Genomic DNA, 19356 nt, shown 5'->3' with positions numbered 1-19356 from the left:
GCATTTGTTCTTTATGTTAGCACCCGCATTTAGTTAACATGTATTTATATCAACTTTAAAGTTTAATTTGTTTGCTTGAGACTGACCTTTTGTTTGTGTTTTGCCGGTACTTGCCTGCCTTGGAGTGGCCAGACAAAAGATGGGGGCCAGGGCTCACCAGGATTAAATGTTGATTGGACTACACCACTAGTTCCTGCTGGCAGGGGAAATTTGTAGTTTGTTTAGATAAGTTTTGTATTTAAACTTTAATATTTTTTATTTTCATTTTGTGAGTCTTTAGTTTAGCCAAACTTAGCTGTACTGTTATGTTTTTGTGTTTGTAATTGTATTCTGATTAGTTACCCCTATTGTGTCTTAATTGGTCTGATCAGCCAGTATATAAACCCCTGTGTGTCATTTCTTTGTTAGGTCAGTTATGTTTGTTTATGCAGCCAGTTTGTTTACATTTTTGCCTGAGTTCAGTTTTGTTTCTTTGACCTCAGTTCATCTTTTTGTCATTTTATAATCTTTGGGTTAAAATACCCTATTTTTCTAATGAATATCCTGTGACTCCTCCTGTTTTTAACTCGGTCCATCACACTGCTAAATGTGTTAAAGGCTGAAAAACAACTTACCTTTACAGGAAAATCCTTTATCCTCCATTATAGTGGCCATGTTGGCTAGCTGCAGCATTCATGCCAGGCTCGGTTGTGGGGAACCAGCTGAGGCCAACAGGGAGCTAAAGGGACCGTCTGAGGTGACTGGCAGCACTAAGACCCTCCCCTTGGCTCTGATTGGTCACTGGGACAAGAGGGAGGAACTTGATTTTTTTTTGTGTCATGCTGTCAGGACATGGTTAAAGTTCTAAAAAAAAAATCTAGAAAAAACCATTTTCCTTTTTGAGTTGTGTGCATGATCAATAATCTCTCTGTTCAGAGATTTAGTATTGCTGTTAGTTCATTGTCATTTTTATGTTTCTACTAATGTTATTTCAGTTTTAGTTTTTATTCCTGAACTAAAGGAAAGCCCTTTGGCGCCATACTCACCGTTTTAGATTTATAAAAGTTATATACATACTGCAGCTTCATTACCTTCCAGTGAAGGTCTTCATTTGACGACATGGATGAATACTCAAAAATTACACACAAGTTGTACTAATTGTGTGCACTGGATTTTATTTGAGTACATACCATAATTTAAAACATGGTTTATTTATTTGAAAAGCAGCAGCAACATTTACCTCCCACTTGAAACTGTGCTACTTTGTGCAGGTTAAAGATAAAACGGAAGAGAAAAATAAAAAATGCAGAGATCTCGCTGGTTACAACAATTACTTCAGCTTTATTAGTATTTGTACATCACTGATACAATGCTCTGGTGAAATTAAAGAGGTAACCATATTTACTTGCTGTGATTTTCCACATGGACACAAATACTGGCGTGGAAGACCAGAATACAAGGGAGGGGAAGGAAAAAAAAAAAAAAGAAGAAAAAGGGAAGTCAGGACTCTATGGGGAAGTGTTATGTTGTTCTCCCACGTTTATTATGTGCATCTGCCTCAGACTCACCTGGCGACCATGTGCAGAGAGAAACCGAGACCTGCTGCCGTCTTCAAAACATTTCTTCCCCAAACGTTACATCCTCAGAGTAATCCTCATCCTTCCAGAGAGCATTAGGACATTTTCCTGTTGATATTGGTAGCAGCAGGCTTTCTAGTAACAGTTAACAGGAAGGAAAAAAAAAATACTGTACAGCTACTTCTAAGATAATCTAAGAACCTGGCCTTGACGCTTTTGAACCAGATTAAAGTGCTAAAAGCAACCCATTGATTCACACTTTATTTTATATATATATATATTTATATAGCATAATGTATTTATATATATATATATTGCAACAAATCTACTATTTTACCATTAATTTACAGGGTAATATACAATATATAGTAACAGCTGAAATATCAGCACAAATATATCACTGTCACACTCAACAGCAAAATATATGATTATATAAAGTTATATAATCATATATACAATATATATAATTGTCATATATGCATGTAAAACAGGTAACCACGTCTCAGGCCTTCAAATGATACCCGGAGAAGCAAATATGAGTATCAAGACGTAAAAGCTTTACACGTTTCTCTCTCTCTCTCCAAACGGCAGCTGAAGAGTCACCGCCCGGCGGGGTTATTTGAGGTCACAGGACAGTTTATTTGCATATTCCACAAATCTATTGCAACACATTACTGTCTACAAAACAGTAGAGCCAGCGTCCGGCCGGCAGCTGGACTCACACGTACACCCACTGAACGGAACGCTACGACGACGGGTGGTCTGGTTATAGCTATGTGCTTTCAGATGGTGTGCTATGGACAGTGAACGACAGGACTACGAGACACGATACTCAATAAGTTAAGCCTCAAGGGAGGAGGGGGGAGGACAAACTCTCCCCTCCCCCTGTCACCTACACACACAGCAAGTATTCGCTCGCTTTAACGTTATCGGTTCCTGATGCGGACGCGGTTTTTTTTCTTCTTTTTTTTTCTTCGTAAGTTCACAAGTCACCACTTTTGACACTCCACGATCAAGAGAAATGGAATGTGTTTGGTTTCCTCCGACTGGGTCTCACTCCGTAACGGCTGACAGCACAGTGAGTTGGAGTTCTAGTTGGGATCCCAGAAGGTGGAGGTGTGGTGATGTGGGAGAGTTAGAGGATTCCTTGAGGTTCTTCAGAGCTCTGATGCACTATTTGGACCAGGTGGGGCAGCTTTCCTTTCTTGCAGCAGTCCCAAACCTCAGCCTCAGGAAGTCCAGTTGCCCTTAGCGACCCCGCGGTCCCTAACCTGCTTCCCTCGTATTTCTCCTTGTACTCTCCCTACTCTGCAAAGACGCCGCATAGGGCTGCAATAAGATACACACAGAGGTTTATTTTTCACAAAGAAAAACAAAAAAAACCAAAATAAAAAAAAAACAAAGCTCCTTAATAACTGCAGTAGTTAACGCACAACAAGCAACCAGTAGCTGGCCTCCAGACAGGGGAGCACCTGGTGGTGTGCAGTTAGGTTTGGGATGTTGCCACTGTTCTGAAGGAGGACCGCTCCCTGGGTTTGGTCCTGTGTGTAGGACTTTTTTTTTCCCCCTGTGTTGCAGCAGGTTTGTTATTCAAAAGCCCACACCTCGATGTCCTGCACATAGAAGTCCTCCTTCTTGGAGAGCATTGGGTTCCCAAAGGTTTTACAGGAGTGGCTCCGGCCGTGGTACAGGTCTCCGTCCAGCCACAGGCCGAACTCACCGCTGGAACAGAACACACACACACACACACACACACACACACACACACGCACACACACACACACACAGGAAGCATTTTACACAGCTGGATGCTACTGCAAGTATTCAGGATCACATCTGTAGAAGAGATGTGGTAAATCTAAGCTACAATTCCGGTTAGAAAATGTTTATCCCAAAGTGGATGAAACCTATCGTTTATCATTTATCGGGATAAATTTCTCATGATGTGAAATGTATCATGTTTTTGTGTTTGTGGGACTATGATTGTGGTGTCATGCAGTCACAGCCATACAGCTAAAAACAGTAATAAGAAATAGTTTTTAACCGTAATTATCATCCAGCCAATCAGCTGCCAGACTCATGTTTGAAGTACATTTTGTTGCATGTTTGAAGTGATATTTTGTGATACTCATTACAGTACCACAAAATATCATGACAAATTTTAAGTCCATATCACCCACATCTACATTCACTCATAATGGAGATGAATGTTAATTCATTTTAGGTCTTAGTTCCTCTGAGGGTGGAATAAATCAGCTACAAATAACTTCAATGACTTATAAAAATTGAGAATTGGGTGCAAAATATAGCTGTCCTGGGCTTAAAAAGTAAAACCTAATTTTTTTTCATAACATAGTCAATCTTAATGCATTTTTTTAAATTTTTAAGGAAATTTATAATTTCCTTAAAAGCAAATTATAAATCACAGAAAATATTTTTCTAAAACTTGCTTTTCCTTCTGTGAGTTGCCCTGAATTCTAAGTCCAAATAAGTAAAAACATTTTTCAAACATGATGGCAGTGATGACCTCACTCTGAACTATTTAAAACCCAGGCAGTGAAATAGTGAAAAAAACAAAACAAACAAAAAACTCCCTCGTTGACAGTGGCCACTGGGTGTGAGGCGGGGTGTACCCTCTATGAGTCAACAGTCTATTACAACAGGTCTTATTTGTCAGATTTAAGGTACATTTTGAAAATAACGTTTAAGCAGGTATTAATGTACTTTTCATTAAGCTTACAGCTCTGTTTTTAAAAATAGTTTTTTTTATTGGTCTGATGTAATATTCTAATTTTAACTGCCATGTTTATATTAGCTATGAGTAGAAAATTACCACAGTAAATAGAAAATAAAGGCTTTCAAACATCCATCTGTGTGAAACTAATGAATTAATTGTTAGGTTCTTCTGGAGTTGGATTTCATTTTAAATTAAACCAAGAAGTGAGCAGTCTCGCCTGATCTACAGATCACAGAATCAGATCAAATTCAGTTCCAATAGTTCATGTCATCCGGTTTGTGGCTTACCTTCCTCCACCAAAAGCCAAAGAGTCCATGTCTCCTTTAATGAAAAACATGTTGTCACCTGTCCATTTGTACACCTGTGGAGAGAACAGGAGTTCAGCCGCGTCTTGGTTGCAATCACACGCAAAAGACCAAACCAAGATTTAGAAGAGAACAGCTCTTACTGGTGAACGAAAAGAGATAGGATTTAGAAAAAGAACATAAAAGGTTTTGCATTTGTCCTTTGCTGATACTTTTTCATTTCAGGAAGTTTACCAAACTCCCTTTATTGTTACAAATCAAACCTCCAGTTCCTCTGAATAACTTTTAAAAAGGGGAAAAATCTTTTCAAACATGACACTGAACTGATGCCGTACCTCAAACTCTGGATTGAAGGTAAAGAGGAAGGTCTCTCCTGTGCCGTAAAAGCCATCGCTGACTTTAAAGGGTTCAGATGCAAGTGCACCAAATACCTGAGAAAACACACAGAGACGACTTTGAGCAGAGGCAGAAACAGATCAGAAATATTAATACGCTGTACAGTAGTACAGCTTTTCTGCTCACCTGACCATCGCTGTCCTTAATGACCAGCAGGACCGGCGTGTCCTGGCCCTGCATGGCTCTGTACAGTGTCTTAATGCTCATGCCGTGCTTTGACGTGCCAAACGCCAGCGTCCAGGGGTAACCAATGGTCCGTGGGGGGAGATTCCTGGCAAGCTGTGTGTGTGTGTGTGTGGAACACACAGAGATGAAGGAATGACGGAAAAAAAAAAAAAAGAAAAGAAAAGAAAAAGACACTGAAGCAGTGAAAAGGTCACAGCCACCAATGCTCAATTACTTGTGTGGTGACATTTTAACACCGTCTGGAGTTTAAAGCAGAGTAACAGCGCTCAAAACGTGGAGCTCAGCCACAAGAGGAGGAAGAGGAGCGGGCCTTCGTCAGAGAGACACACTGAAGGATGAACGGCGGCTGTTTGGATGGGGAGATAAAGCTGACAGACGTGGTGGGGGAAGATTGAAGTGTACACACTTTATTTCTAACAGATGCATAAAAAAGCCACAGACTAGATTCTAGAGATGAACCGATCTGATATTAATATCTGTATTGGCCCAGATACCTCATCTATATTTTGTTTCAGTATCGGTGGCAATGTGCCTGATCCATAAGGGAAGATCTGTTCAGTCTAATTCTATACTTTGTGCTCTGAGCGACATTGTGCTATAATGTTTATTCTACATTATATTTATAATTTCTAACAATTTCTGAACTATTTAGAAGAAAGATTGCTGATTTTTACACGTTTCACCAAAGTAGTCAAACTATTGTTTTTATCAGTTTTATTTTTACGGTACTTATTTTATATTGGCTGTTAGTCGCAGTTTTTCAGACTTTTAGGTCATTGACGTGAGACATGCATCGTAATTCTGCCCCAGGACAATTACATTTTTTTTAAGGCCAAATAAAATAAAACTGTTTAACATGAGGCCTTCGCTATTAGTTGTGCTTTGTTTCTATCAGCTTCCTTCACCTTGTTATGATCTTATGATGATACTGTTAGTGAATAACTTTAAAAACGATTCACGGTTGGCAGCATTACTTCTGTAAATGGTGCGCTGCTGTGTGAAGTCAACTTTCTTCTTCTGCTTTTTTTTCTTCTCTATTTTGTTATTCTATAATGTAAAACATTCTAATGCAAAAAAATTAAAGCAGAAGAAAAATCAAAGCATTCTTCTGCATATGTGGGTCTCTTTGGGGTTGTAAGCCATTCACTCAGAAGGCTGATTGCGGTCACATTTATTTAGTAGCAGGAATTAAGCATCAACAGGTTTTCTGCAGGCGTTACCAACTCAAATTTAAAATGCTTTAAGACCTTTTAGGTTTTATGAATGGAATTTAAAACCTAACTTGCTTAATTTTAGATCTATGAACTTTAGATGAGACTTTTTAAAGGATGAGGAGACCCTGATGAAGACCCGCTGCGTGAAAGTAGCCCAAAAGTAAACCAACTACAACTTCGTCTATTATATTCATTGTAATAAAGCAAATGACAGAGTGAAACAGCGAGTACACACCAAGCTATCATAACAAAGGCTAAATGCTGATAATCTCCAGCTCGTATGTGACGGATGTTTCAGGCTTCACAGACCTTTTCTATCTGGTCGGCCTCCAGGAGTTCGCTGGGTTCTTTGAGGTTGGGTTTGAACGTTTCTGGCTCCAGCTCAGCTTTGATCGATGTGCCATGCTTGGAGTTCACCTCTTCCTTGGTGGTGATCTACAAACAAACAACTGTTAGCGATCAGCATGTACTACGAAGCTACTTCCACAGAGCATAGACACTGAACGGGTTCAGTCGCAGCTTCACTACTTGTTCTCCATTACAACAGATAACAGTCGAGCTGCATAGACACGCAGCGATCGACAAGCAACTAACCCCGGGAACAGAAAATCAACTATAGGAGCAGCAGATGTTCAGCTTTAAACTAAAAGAACAATAACAATAAAACCGTGTTCCGAAACTAGTTTTCCTGCCAGATCCATAGCTATGGTGTTTACTAGCATCACACTGTAAATTAAAGACTCTGATGAAGACAGCTGAGCGTGTTGCCGCCTCCCTCCAACGCCAGATGATCTGTACCGGTTTGGCAGAACGGAGAGAACAGACAGAGATGCTGCCTGGGAGACGAGAATGCAAACTGAAGAGGAAATGAACCCAATGAATAATTTGCAACTCTTCAATTTCACTTTTTTTCCCCTCCCTAACCAAAAGAACTGTGGCGGGTTATTTATCTTCCTCAACAACAGAGGCCGACTGTGGAGCACTTCACCACCAGCGGCCGGGAACCATCTCCTGTTTCAGCCCCGATTCAAATCCTGCCGTCCTGCTTTGTCTCCAGACGAGATCATTCATCCTGTAAGGGGAGTCTCACTGAGACAGACTCTCTTTGTGTCTTTGGTCAGTATTTATGCCGTCTACATCCCAACCGTTCACACACTGAACAACCCACTTCAAATACAATCACTAAACATCAACATTTACTAACTTATGAACAACTGAATGAACAGTCTAACGCAGAGGGGAAGCCTGACACGCACAGATAAGACTGATGTCATGTGAAAACCACACAATTTCTGCCTCAAAGCGATAAACCATTTTAATCTTTCTGGGCCTGCCAGTGTAAACATAATTACAGGGTTCATACACTTCTCACACTGTAGAATTCAAAAACCTTTCAAGCATTTTTAAGGCAAGTTTTCAAACTTTTCCAGCACCAATAAAAACAAAAATTAACTTAAAAGGAAAAAGACTGTTTCAATTCACTATAAATGACATTTGTTACTGTTATTAATATCTCATGGTAATATTGCACATTCTACAGCAGGAACAATGTAAAATTAAATCTAACAAAGTTTAATGTTTTGAAATATCTCTCTTATACATACACTGTACACCTAAATTTATAAAACACATCTCTAAAGAAAATATTCTAGCGAAGTTTTCTGACATTTAGCTAACAGAAATAAATTTGATCATTTTAACTGACCAAAAACAATTTAAGTTTGGTCTGATTAAACTTCAGACAGTGAGAAAAAAACAAACAAAAAAACAAAAAGAGTATGTTTTTTTTGTTATCTTTAAATATCTGGTTTCAACTGTAAATAATGCTTTCCAAATTTAGGCTTTTGATCAAGCTTTAGACTGCACTTCATCACCAAATCATGCAGTTTGCATGTCAAGCACTTTCAAGTATATTATACAGAAATCAAACACTTTCCAAACCTTGAAAACACCTTATTATAATTCAAGCATTTTCAACGAACCCTGTAAGTAATAATCTACAACCATTCCCACTATGGCGTCTATTGTCCGCATCTCTATTTATGTGTTATTTTATTTTTTTTACAACGGAAGCCTGGAGCGGGCAGCCTAAAGGAGGTCGTGTGGACTGGGGTGGAAGCTGAGCTGGGCAGAGCAGACAGAGGGGTAAGCAGGGCTGGTCAGGGCACCTGGAGTCGTTTGCAGAGCGAGCGCAGATCTTCGCTGTTTAGCGCATCGATCCGACGGTGGTACTCCGTCAGAGACACTACCTGGCAGCACAAACACAGGAACAAGTGGAAACATAAAAACTCGACCGCTTTCGTTTGCCGTCCATGTTGGGTGGGGGAGGAAAGGCGAGTCCTGAAAGAGTTAACCAGCAGAAGTAGTGAAGCTCAGTTTGCATACCCAAACTGAAACAGACAGATTGCCTCTGTTAAGAGCTGAGAGAGAAGAAGAGCACTTAGTTGTTTTGCATGTTTGTGCAACGCATTATACCATTATAAAGATCCTGCAGTTCCATTTAAAAATAACTGGGGAAAAAAATGCACTGATGAGGAAGCAAAGCAGTGAGACCCCGAGTGTGAGAATCCTCTACATTAACACACAGCAGCTGAAGTCAACGTGATGCAACAAAACCTGCTGAAGCGGTTTGTCAGCAGCGCTGAAATAAAGACTACCAGGCTACTGAAAATGGCTACTGATCCAACAACCAGACAATTCCATGGAGAGCTTCTAGCCTGCGTGCCGATGAACAATCACAGCTGCCATAAATACACAAATTACATGTAAAAAAAAGTATTCTCACCAAAGGTGGTCGATAGAGCAATATTGGATAAAAGCTTATAACGTGCTGAAAATGTGCAAAAACAGGATGCAGTATGGTCTAAAAGAACATTCTGTTTGTTGCTCTTCTATGTTTAGCTCACACATCAAGTATTTTTTCAGACTTTCAATTCAGGATCATGTTTTAATGAGGTGAGAATAAAGCTCTGAATTGTTTTAAGGAATACCTAATATTCAGCTACTATTACACGTCATTTTTGACCACCAGGCTATTTAAAAGCTTTCAGATTGTCCCTCTGATTCAGGATCTCAGATTTACTTTTACAAATGGTAAATGCAGATGTGCTTTAGATCCTAGAAGTGCATAAGAAAAGCTTTTTTTAACAAACATGTTGCCGTTATATATACATTATATATAAATTACATATTTAGGTAATAAAATATAAGAAAATATTGTGATGGTTTAAAATAGTCAGACAGGTGTAAAAACATGTTTAAATGTGCAGATTTTACTGTAGAAAATGTATATACTTTTTATGATGCAGTCTTACACCGTCTTAAGAATATGCTCTACTCTGTTAGTAAGTTACTGTGCAACTTTTTGGTAAAGATGCTTTAAAGCTTTAGTCTACATTACAAAATAATTATTGTTACTCTAGCTAAAGATGTTTTGTTCCAGTTGAGAAATTTAAATTTAATTCAACCAAGATAAACAGAAATAATGTCATAAAAAAACGAATCAGTATTTTGGTAAGAGTTGTATATTTTGGATAGAAAGCAAGAGCAAACGAGCCAAGTCAAAAGTAAATGAACAATGGGCTGTGTTATAACTCGGGGACGTGTTACTACAGGACATTTTAACAGCTTATAGAGACTCACGTTGCCAAGAAGACCAAAACAGAGTCAATACAAACAGTTGTGATACAGGAGCAGCTTATCTTCCCATAAAACTGCCGCAAAACTCAACGGGCTAAAGACCCAGCAGGCTAAATATGCACCGTTAGCACGTTAGCCTAGCGCGCTAACAACAACAACTGACCATAAATAAATATATGCCGCTAGAGGCTGAGAACATGAAAAAGAGCACAGACAACATACACAGGTGTACTTAGAAGTCTCCCGTGTCTCTTGGTCCTTCCCTCTCCTAGAGAACATTTCCTGCTCACTGGCTGATGTTAAAGCTGGACAGTCACATTACACCTCCTTTAAGTTTCTTCGTGTCACTTCGAGACTAGCAGAGTGAGTTTGGCAGAAAGCCTGGGATACTGGTCGACTGAAATAGAAGCTTTCCCCCCTCCATGCCCCTCAACGGGTCTCTGCGATGACTGACTTGCGTGTCATCGCTGAGCTCCAATGACGACACTGGATTGGACGGAAACCGACGTCCTATTGGTTAAAAGAGGAACTCGAGCACACCCATCTCATAACCGACAGAATTTAAAGAGACAGCTACACCCCTGTCCCAGAGTGTGTTTAAACTGTCAGGTTGTTTTGTGTGTTAAAATAGGGATTTGAATAAACAATTTCAAGTTTTAAATATACAACTAGACAAAATATGCTATGAAAACAAGTTTTTGCTTCAGGTTGCTAAAACGTCCTGCTTCCGATTCCTATTTATTTATTCAGATGTAATGGATCATGTTGCCTCTGTTTGCCTGAAGTCTACAGACAAACAAATCAGTCCACTTTGTTTCCTACATCATTCATTTCCATTAAAATTTAAATGCAGGGCACAGAATCCGTCGTCTCAATTTCCCCCTACAATGAATGTACCCCTTGCATTAATCACCGGGGTGGAAACAAGTCTCGTTTGACTACAGAAGATCTTATCCTACTCAGCGCAAAGCAGCACCAAACTGACCTGGACGAGCAAAAATTTCAATCTGCAGTCACCATCATCATCATCATCATCATCATCATCATCACTTCCTCCCGTAACAGAATTTTTTCACAAAGAGGAAGAACCCACATCAGTGTCACTTTCCCTTCAGAGTCTTTCATAACCAAAAAAGCATAAGTAACTCATTGTGGCGTCGGTTATTTGTCATTCAGCAACTGAAGGTGACAAATGCTTACCGACATTTGAGACAATCAAACGACATGTGATGGAACTACCATACAGTGACTCGGAGGAATTAAAAAATAAATTACACAAACATGCAAAACACTTTGGTTGGAAGCTCAGAGAAGCACATTTCCAAGCAAAGCAAGTGTGACATTTTACATAACTTGCAAAGTGATAGAAAGTTGACATAGATTTACTACAACTAAAAAAAACAACAAAAAAGAATATGCAGTGGTACGAAAACAGTGCAAAAATACAGAAGTAGAATACAAAACAGAGGCTTGACAGTTACAAAATTCAAATGGTGTTCAAACAAGATCTACACGATACATCCACAATATGCACTACGTAATGAAAGCAAATCAATTATTTAACATTTAACTTAGCATTCAAATGAATAGAAAACCTAGCACATAAAACTTGGGTTTCACAGGATATGGATTAAACCAGCATAGAGCTGTAAACTTAATCCATATCTGTGAGGTTTGATACAACAACAAAGATGCGGCTCTTGGCTATGTGAGGAAACGTGACCTTACCTCCCACTCCTTCACATTAAGGTCGGTGATGGGCTCGTCGTCGGGGGTTTCTGCTGCAACGTTCTTTTTGACCACCATGAATCCGGGTTCTTGTCCCATCCCCCGGATGCCCTCGCCGTACATGTCTGGACTCCACTGCATGAAGAACACATACAGGTGCTCCGATCTGAAAATGAAGCACACGGTGAACGTGTAATTGCTTTAAATACTGAGCAAATTTTAAAAAAAGGAAAGTAACTGTACCCAGATACAATTTAATGTTTAAAGCTGGAAATAAACAGCTGAATGCTATTAATATTTTTGCTGTAACATTTAACATGCTAGCTAAGAGCTGTCGAGTCTAAAAAGGAACTTTCTATCTTAGCAACTAGGAATGCACTGATATAAAACTTGTGACCGAAATAAATATCTGATATTAATGACGGACTATAACTAGATTCGGATTTTTCTGGCTGATCACCAGAAAGTTGGAAATGCTGATTCTCATTTTGGTTGATGCAGATTTTTTTGTCTGAAAAGTTACAAAATATATTGACAAAGTTGCGAAATTGACAAAGTTGCAAAGTTGGCAACTTTGCAAAGTTGCAAAGGCCCACAGGTGAGCGTGAGCCTTTCAGATGCCTCTCTCTTCACTCACTAATGACAACACTAAGAGATACATCTCACAGGTCGCCTCCCATCTAGGTCAAGCTACAGCAGCCTATCTGAATAAACAATGCCGTGAAGGATGTTGTGGCAATCAGAAAGATTTAGGATCATGTCCCAGCACACACGTCAGCCTTCTGTAATCGATTATCTGGAAAGACAGGTGAGGAATAAGGAGCAGCGTCAGATTTTAATGTTAGCTCTGATTCTGCCCCTGTCTTTGTTTGTTACACCCAAGAGAAACGTGCATTGCAGCAGATTTGCTGTTGTAAGGTGGGGACAAGTAGAGATGAGCTTTACCTTCCAAGTTCACGGAGAAAGATGAAGAGAGGTCAGCATCTTATGCACACATAGATAAAATATACAGGGCTGCTTGATTGAACATGACTTTGTGATCTTTGTACATTATGGCAATGACTATATCAGCTGAAATTAACATTTACTTTTCTTGCAACTCTTCTTTTTCCACTACTGCAATGTCTGCATACCTTTCCTTCAGCGCTTTGATCTGATTGGTCAGATGTTCCTTATTGGATGAGGGCACCAAGAACAGCAAATGTGGAGCTAAGTGGCTAAATGTGTTATCCACAAGCAGAGTTTTAACATATGGCAACAGATTTACAATGGCTGCCTACCAAACACTGAATCTAAGCTATCTAGATTGTGATTCAATATACTGAATGTTTTTTGGCAAAAGTAATTTTCTAACATGGGATTTGTTGTCTACTGAATACCCTCTCAAATGAAATGTTATATTTTTTAGCACGAGATTACAAAATATGGATTTATTTTAAAACTTATTTATACACCATTTATGCCTTTACAAGAAGTACCCGATATCTATTCTGACGACAATTGCCAGCCTGAGCGAGAACATGTGTAACTAGCTAAACTAACTTCGACACTAAATCAGCAGAGTGCTGTATTGCATTAGCTCCAAATCTGGCTTCAATGAATGGCTTTTTAAATGAAAGTAACTTATCAAATTAAGCCATTAGTGTAAGTGGGAATAATTCTTCACATTACGAGGACTTATGTGGAAGCAGACAGTCACTTATAATGTGTCTCCCTCCTGCGTGAAGAGCTCCAAATGTAATTCCGAGTACTGCTTACTTGGCAGGGGAGCACCAAGACTGGCTGAGCCAACTTGGAAAAACTCAAACACAAAACAACGCCAGGTCCATAGTTTATGTTTAACATAGCATTCAGTGCAAATCATGTAGTTTATGATCACATCTGTTAGCATGTTTTAGCCTCAGAAGTAAGCTAAATGAGTTTGTCACATATTAAAAGGGACTTGTGCTGTATAAAAGGGACACATTAAAGTGTGGGGTGGCTGTAATTCCTTCCATATCTTAAGATTTTCTCCAATATTAGGGTGAGCAAACGTCTAGGATTTTAAATCCTGGAATGTGACCCAACGCCCGTTCGGCTCAGGATTGCTGGGCGTCGCACTGACCTCTCCTGTGGCACGGCAAACCAGTACTCATTTTTCTTGCCCTGCTGGGCGTACTGCTGCATGGAGGCGCTGGCGTTGGAAACAAACGTCTTCTTCATGGGCTTCCCCACTCGTAGACACAGGAACTTGTGAGAGCGGTGCTTCCTCCCCTCAGCAGACCCTGTACCTGGACGAGACAAGGACACAAATACAACCTTCAGGCCTGAGCTCAAATGAAAAGAAAATTTTGTAAAAAATTATGATTGTAATATATCCTCGCCTATGTTTCAAAGCTGGTGGTAAAGTGAACTTAACCTACAATCATATTCAATAAATTAGTGAATGAATTCAAATATTGAGAATTCAATAGTTAGTTCATAATTAAAGTACCTCTAATGACACTCAAAAGAAAATACGCCAACTCCTTTTAATTTTCTCACATTTTGTCAGGTTTCAACCAGAAACTTTTATTGGGATTTTATTTGATGGACCAACAAAATATATTTGTTATGTGGAAGGATTAGGAAAAGGTTTTAAACAGTTTTTTTTTTTTTTACAAATACAAATCTGGAAACCGTGATATCCATTTGTATTCAGCTTTCTTTACTCTAAAAAGCCCAATTAAAATCCAATATAAACCAGCCCTTCCTCTATCCTTTACTCTGCATTAATCTGTGAATGCCATTAATGTAATAGATGGCGTAAACAGAGTACAGAAAGTATCAGAGGCCTTGTCAAAGGTCACAACCCCAGGAGGTTGAAAGGGTGGCCTTGCATTTCTTTAAGATTGATGTAGCTTGACTTCAAAGTTGCTATTTCCTGTGTGGGCTTTGCGAATGTGTTTCCGAATAATGGGCCGCTCAGCGGTGCCCAGACATCTGCGTGGGAATAATCACCAAACAGAATTCTGCCTCTCACTTTTTATGCTGCTTCATCATGGAGGGAGAAACTGTTTCAGAATCACAGCAACATCTAGAACTGCAGCGGTGCACTGAATGTGGCAGACTGAGACTTTTATAGTTGCTGCTGTTTGCAGCAACAAATTGGGTTATGTTTCACTGCAAAAACACCATAATGCAATTACTGATTATGACTTTGTTCCACACTGTATATCTAATACTTTCCTGAAGTTCTGTAGCGAGTAATTTGTCTTGATTTTTTTTGAAGTATGAAGAAATGTGCTACAGCCAAGACTGAGAGCAGAGAAACACTGTGGGATCAGCTGAGTCAATAAACTACGTGACATAGAACATAAAGACAGCAGTGACTCATTTTCAGGTTTATTACAATTAAATATATGTGTATTAAATTAAGTCCCAAGTTTTTTATTAAGCTTCCAGAAATATTGCTCTAAAGTTAGTTTATTTGTTGTTTTTCTAACTACTTTTAGTCAAAAGGTCCATAGACTTCTCCAACCCACAGCCAGTGCTACTTACTATGTAGAGAAACATTGACTTTTGGAATGTCTTCTCCGTTTTATCCTCTGTTAAATAATTATGACATTCGTTTAGCATAAATGTTGCGTCAAATCTGGTTTGTCGGCAGTGTGGTGTTTTGAATTTTTCTTTCGATAAAAAATATTGTTGAGTGGAGCTCTGGAATAAAATGAATATATTTTTATGTGCTTTAGCCTTTCAACACAAAAACTCTGTTTAATATCAGGAAAAATGATTAATAAAAAGTTATTTTTTCTCTTCTCTTTTTTCTCTTATAATAAAATTTGAGAATTATTGTGTGTGTGTGTACATGGGAAATTGCCAATTTAGGGTCATGCGCATCATAATCTGCAACAAATAATGCATCATTATATCCACATACTTTCTTCCCAATTGATATTGTCTTCATTGTTTGCATTGTATTCATATATTTAAAAAACTTATTGAGAAGTGTATTAAGAATTACAAACAGTTTTAATATGCTATTTAAAAGTAGTTCAAACTATATATCGGTTTAATTCCTAACAGGAAGTCAGGGTTGTTTAGAAACAATCTGATTGGCTGACAGGTTTTAGCTTTGCACTCCACTGGTTTGGGATGTTTAAAACAACGCTCAGTAACAGAATTGTGCGGGTTAATACAGACAAAAAAGTTTTGGAAACCAATCCTGTGAGTATGATATATATTTTTTTTATGTGTGGCGGACATATTTGTTTTTTGTTTTTTTTTATAAAGACCCAGCTACGTGTGTACAAGGGCTTAGGCCGTCACCTTCAAAGGAGGAAGTGAAAAATTAAATTAGATAAATTCTGCCCTGCAATGTGGGATTTACTATTTGTATAAATAGCCATGAAAGCAGCAACAGAAAAGGATGCAAGATATAAATAAAAGCAGCCTGAATGCTGCCTCAGACGGCGTTTTGATGTGGGATTTATTTGTTCACAGAGATTCCCCTCTGGGTACCCTGTGTACATTTGTGGCATTGTGGTGTTTGATGGGCTTTAGTTTATCGCCGGGGCCACCACGGCCGGAGATCAAAGCGCTGCAGAAAACCCGTCGTAAGGCCAGGGACGCTTCTGCAAAGCTGATAGCAATGGCGAGCGTGTCTTTTCCTTTCGTCTTTGTATTCCGATTGCCCGCGCAGAGGCAGAGTGGAAACAGAAAGGTTATCAGGAACCAGAGAGGAGAGGCCTTGATTGGCTCACTTTGATTGGCTTCAATCAAAGGTCCTTGCATCTACAGCTTGGGGTAAAAATCTCTCAGGAAATGTGTTTACCCTCAGAGTTCTGTGTGTCGTCCTGTTGCGTCGACTCTGCATTCTCCTCGTCTTTCGTGCCTTGTTGCATAGTGTCTGTTCTGGAGACGTCGGCCTCCTGGTTGGCGTCCGGCTGTTGACTGGCTGGGACAGAAGTAGTGACTGAGCTTTGGGACCCTGAGCGAGGGGCACTGCTGCTGCTGCTGGGTCCCTGGGTCTGGCTAGTGCTGCTGCTGGTGGTGGTGTTGGTGGGTGTGGGTGTGCTTGGTGGCTTCTCTACACTGTGCTGCTTGGGCCCCATGGGGGTCTGGGTGTCATTCACTGTGGCAGTGTCTGGTGGATTGTCCTCTGGTTTCGTGGTGTCTGGCTCCTCTGGCGGGCCAGGCGGGTCGCGGGTGCTCGCCGCCGCAGCGACAGTCTGCACAGACTCCGTTGACGCGCTGGACGATTTGTCCTGGCGGAGGTCCTCGGTGGACGCCTGCTCCTCCTCCCGGATGGGGGACAGCTCCGTCTCGGTGAAGACGTCCTCGGAGATGGAACCCTCGGTGCTGCGCGGGACGGTGCCTCCACCTCCATTGGGCCCCGGGTCCTTCAGGCGCTGCTCCGCTGGGTCTTTCTGCTGGGACGGGTGTCTTTCAGCCGGCAGAGGCTCCAGGTCACTGACAACGAAAGGTGAAAAAGTGAAATGGTTAAGAGGAACCTTAACACAAATTTGTGGGAACGAGAGAAAATGTTTTGCTTTTTGAGGATTTGTTGCAACGCAACCAGGATGATGTTCAGAGGAGGCACAATGCCTCTAGGGCAGTGGTTCTTAACCTTTTTTGAGGTACCGAACACCCCAGTTGCATATGCGCATTCACCGAACCCTTCTTATCCACCCCCCCACACACAAAATACTTTGTGGTATTCTGATTTAGTAATGTAATTATATTAGTTGTGTTACCGCCCCCACACCACTACAGGCAGTACTAACCCCGAAAAGATGCAACTAAGGAGCAGATTTAGACTATAGAATTTGGTAAAAACTGTTAGCTTTGCTGTAATTAAAGACAAAAGTTCAAATCCATGTCGAGAGTGGAACTCCTTCAATCAGTGCTCCTCCGCAGTTCTGATTGGCTAAGCAATGTAACGTGATCCTCTGGAGCAAGTGATGGCAAAGCGGGGCGTCATCACGACTTTACACAAGTGTGTCTTTACCTCCGCGGCAGAGGCTCCGCCAAACCCCTGAGACCGACTCACCGAACCCCTGGGGTTCGATCGAACCCAGGTTAAGAACCACTGCTTTAGGGAGTGTAGCTCAGTTTGTAAATAGAAAACACCATGGGAGACTCTAGACAACGTCCTAAATGAATAAATCTGATAATAGTGACCTTTGAATAGTGACCTCTTTGGTACATTTCAGACAATTTTCCGCAGCAAGTTTTACGAGTCTCTTGTCAAATGCATGCCACACTTTTAAGATTTTCAAAACAAAATCTTTACAAAAAAATGCTTAAATCCATATATAATTTTTGCCTTCGCAGTCGTGATATCACCTTCATTCTCGTTTAAGAGGCTTCACACACTTCCTAGCTCCACTTGTTGCCCAGTGTCGTGTTCAGTAGGACACATGCAGAAGGAAAAGAGGTCAGGCGAGAGAGAAGGACAAACAGAAGACGCAGACGCTGGGTCTCAGCTGGGAGAACAGCTGGACCTGGCACAGAAACCTGCCATTAGCTACACTCAGCCAGCTAAACACAGCTCTGCCTCTAAGGAAGCTGGCAAACTGCGGCTCATCCTGCCGTGTGGTGTTCGTCTCAGTCTTCAGAGGCACTGAAACAAACCCAAGATAAAATAAACAAAGAAGAAACGTAGGAGACCTGTAGAACCTACTTCTGCTGCATAATGAGGTGAAAAAGCACACACACTTCCTTAACCTTGGTATAATTGCCTTTCTTCTCCTCGTGTGGGGGGAAAAGAATTAAAGAGTGGTGCATTGTGATGACATTTGATCCTGGGTGCAGCAGAGAACGACACTGATTGATATGAGACAGAAGCTGCGTCTTCATTATGAATGTGTGCAAATCTTTATCAATATTTTGCTGATGTTGAAAAAACACAATTTTGTAATTGCGTTTAAATAAGAATCGACATTAAAATCACACATGAATAAGCTTGTTCACGTGATAATTTGCTAAAAATCATGGCAGCGATGGATGTAAACACTTACATGAGATATATTCATAATTCAGTCACGGTTGTAGCGCTCATCACCTATCAGCTATCAGAGGAGACATCGGCATCTTATTCAGACGTTTTAGCTACACCACCAACTGCAGGTTGTAGTCTGTGATTTTACAGAAGAGTTATGGATTCAACACGCTGGAATGACACACAACTTTTTATAAACTGTGTGATGCCAGCATTGTTGGCTCTGTTGGAGCCAGCTCCATGTTGTCTGAAAAAAATCATAAAACAAACCATCATCTTGCTACTACTTCCTGCCGTCATCTTCGTTGTTTACACCGGTAGTAACATCTGGCTGTTGATCACGTGACTTGTGTGATGCAAAAACAAAAATGTTTCCATTGCAGTTTTGCACAGTACACTAATTTTCATACGGATGAAAAACCACATCCGCCTAAATCTTTTTATTGAAAAACATGTTTTTTTTGACATTATTTAATTAAGCAAATTTATTTTTGTTGTTTCAATTTTAGGAGATGGAGACGTCTCCTCGTCTTGCTAGAGACACATCTGACATCACGCAGCTCATTTCAAAGGTTTACTCATTGTTCTCTCCTGACACATGTGTGCTAGCACCAGAGCAGGGGAAATGTTC

General features: G+C 40.2%; 1 protein-coding gene and 1 long non-coding RNA gene across 10 annotated transcripts in view; one reads left to right on the top strand and one right to left on the bottom strand.

Moving 5' to 3' along the window:
* Positions 1–1296: 1296 nt before the first annotated feature.
* The window catches only part of oxr1a (oxidation resistance 1a), a 176355-nt gene continuing 158295 nt past the window's right edge, over positions 1297–19356 (bottom strand). For 5 of the 9 annotated variants that reach the window (XM_008431798.2, XM_008431799.1, XM_008431800.2 and 2 more), the window contains 9 exons: positions 16557–17194; positions 13866–14031; positions 11762–11927; positions 8563–8643; positions 6704–6829; positions 5121–5273; positions 4934–5029; positions 4581–4654; positions 1297–3278 (listed from right to left, as the gene is read on the bottom strand). In XM_008431798.2, coding sequence (XP_008430020.1) covers positions 3143–3278; positions 4581–4654; positions 4934–5029; positions 5121–5273; positions 6704–6829; positions 8563–8643; positions 11762–11927; positions 13866–14031; positions 16557–17194 — 1636 coding nt within the window. In that variant the 3' untranslated portion in view covers positions 1297–3142. Of the gene's footprint in view, positions 3279–4580; positions 4655–4933; positions 5030–5120; positions 5274–6703; positions 6830–8562; positions 8644–10255; positions 11733–11761; positions 11928–13865; positions 14032–16556; positions 17195–19356 lie in introns of those variants that run through there. The other 4 variants (XM_008431803.2, XM_008431808.1, XR_535755.2 and 1 more) reach the window with 3 other exon arrangements.
* Positions 15856–19351, top strand: LOC103478206 (uncharacterized). Its single transcript, XR_001777423.1, has 3 exons — positions 15856–15949; positions 18059–18424; positions 19235–19351. It is a non-coding gene; the product is annotated as an uncharacterized LOC103478206 (long non-coding RNA).

The sequence above is a fragment of the Poecilia reticulata genome, linkage group LG16, assembly GCF_000633615.1.
Source record: "Poecilia reticulata strain Guanapo linkage group LG16, Guppy_female_1.0+MT, whole genome shotgun sequence".
NCBI classification, from domain to species: Eukaryota; Metazoa; Chordata; class Actinopteri; order Cyprinodontiformes; family Poeciliidae; genus Poecilia; species Poecilia reticulata.
This window is presented reverse-complemented; position numbering and strand designations above follow the sequence as displayed.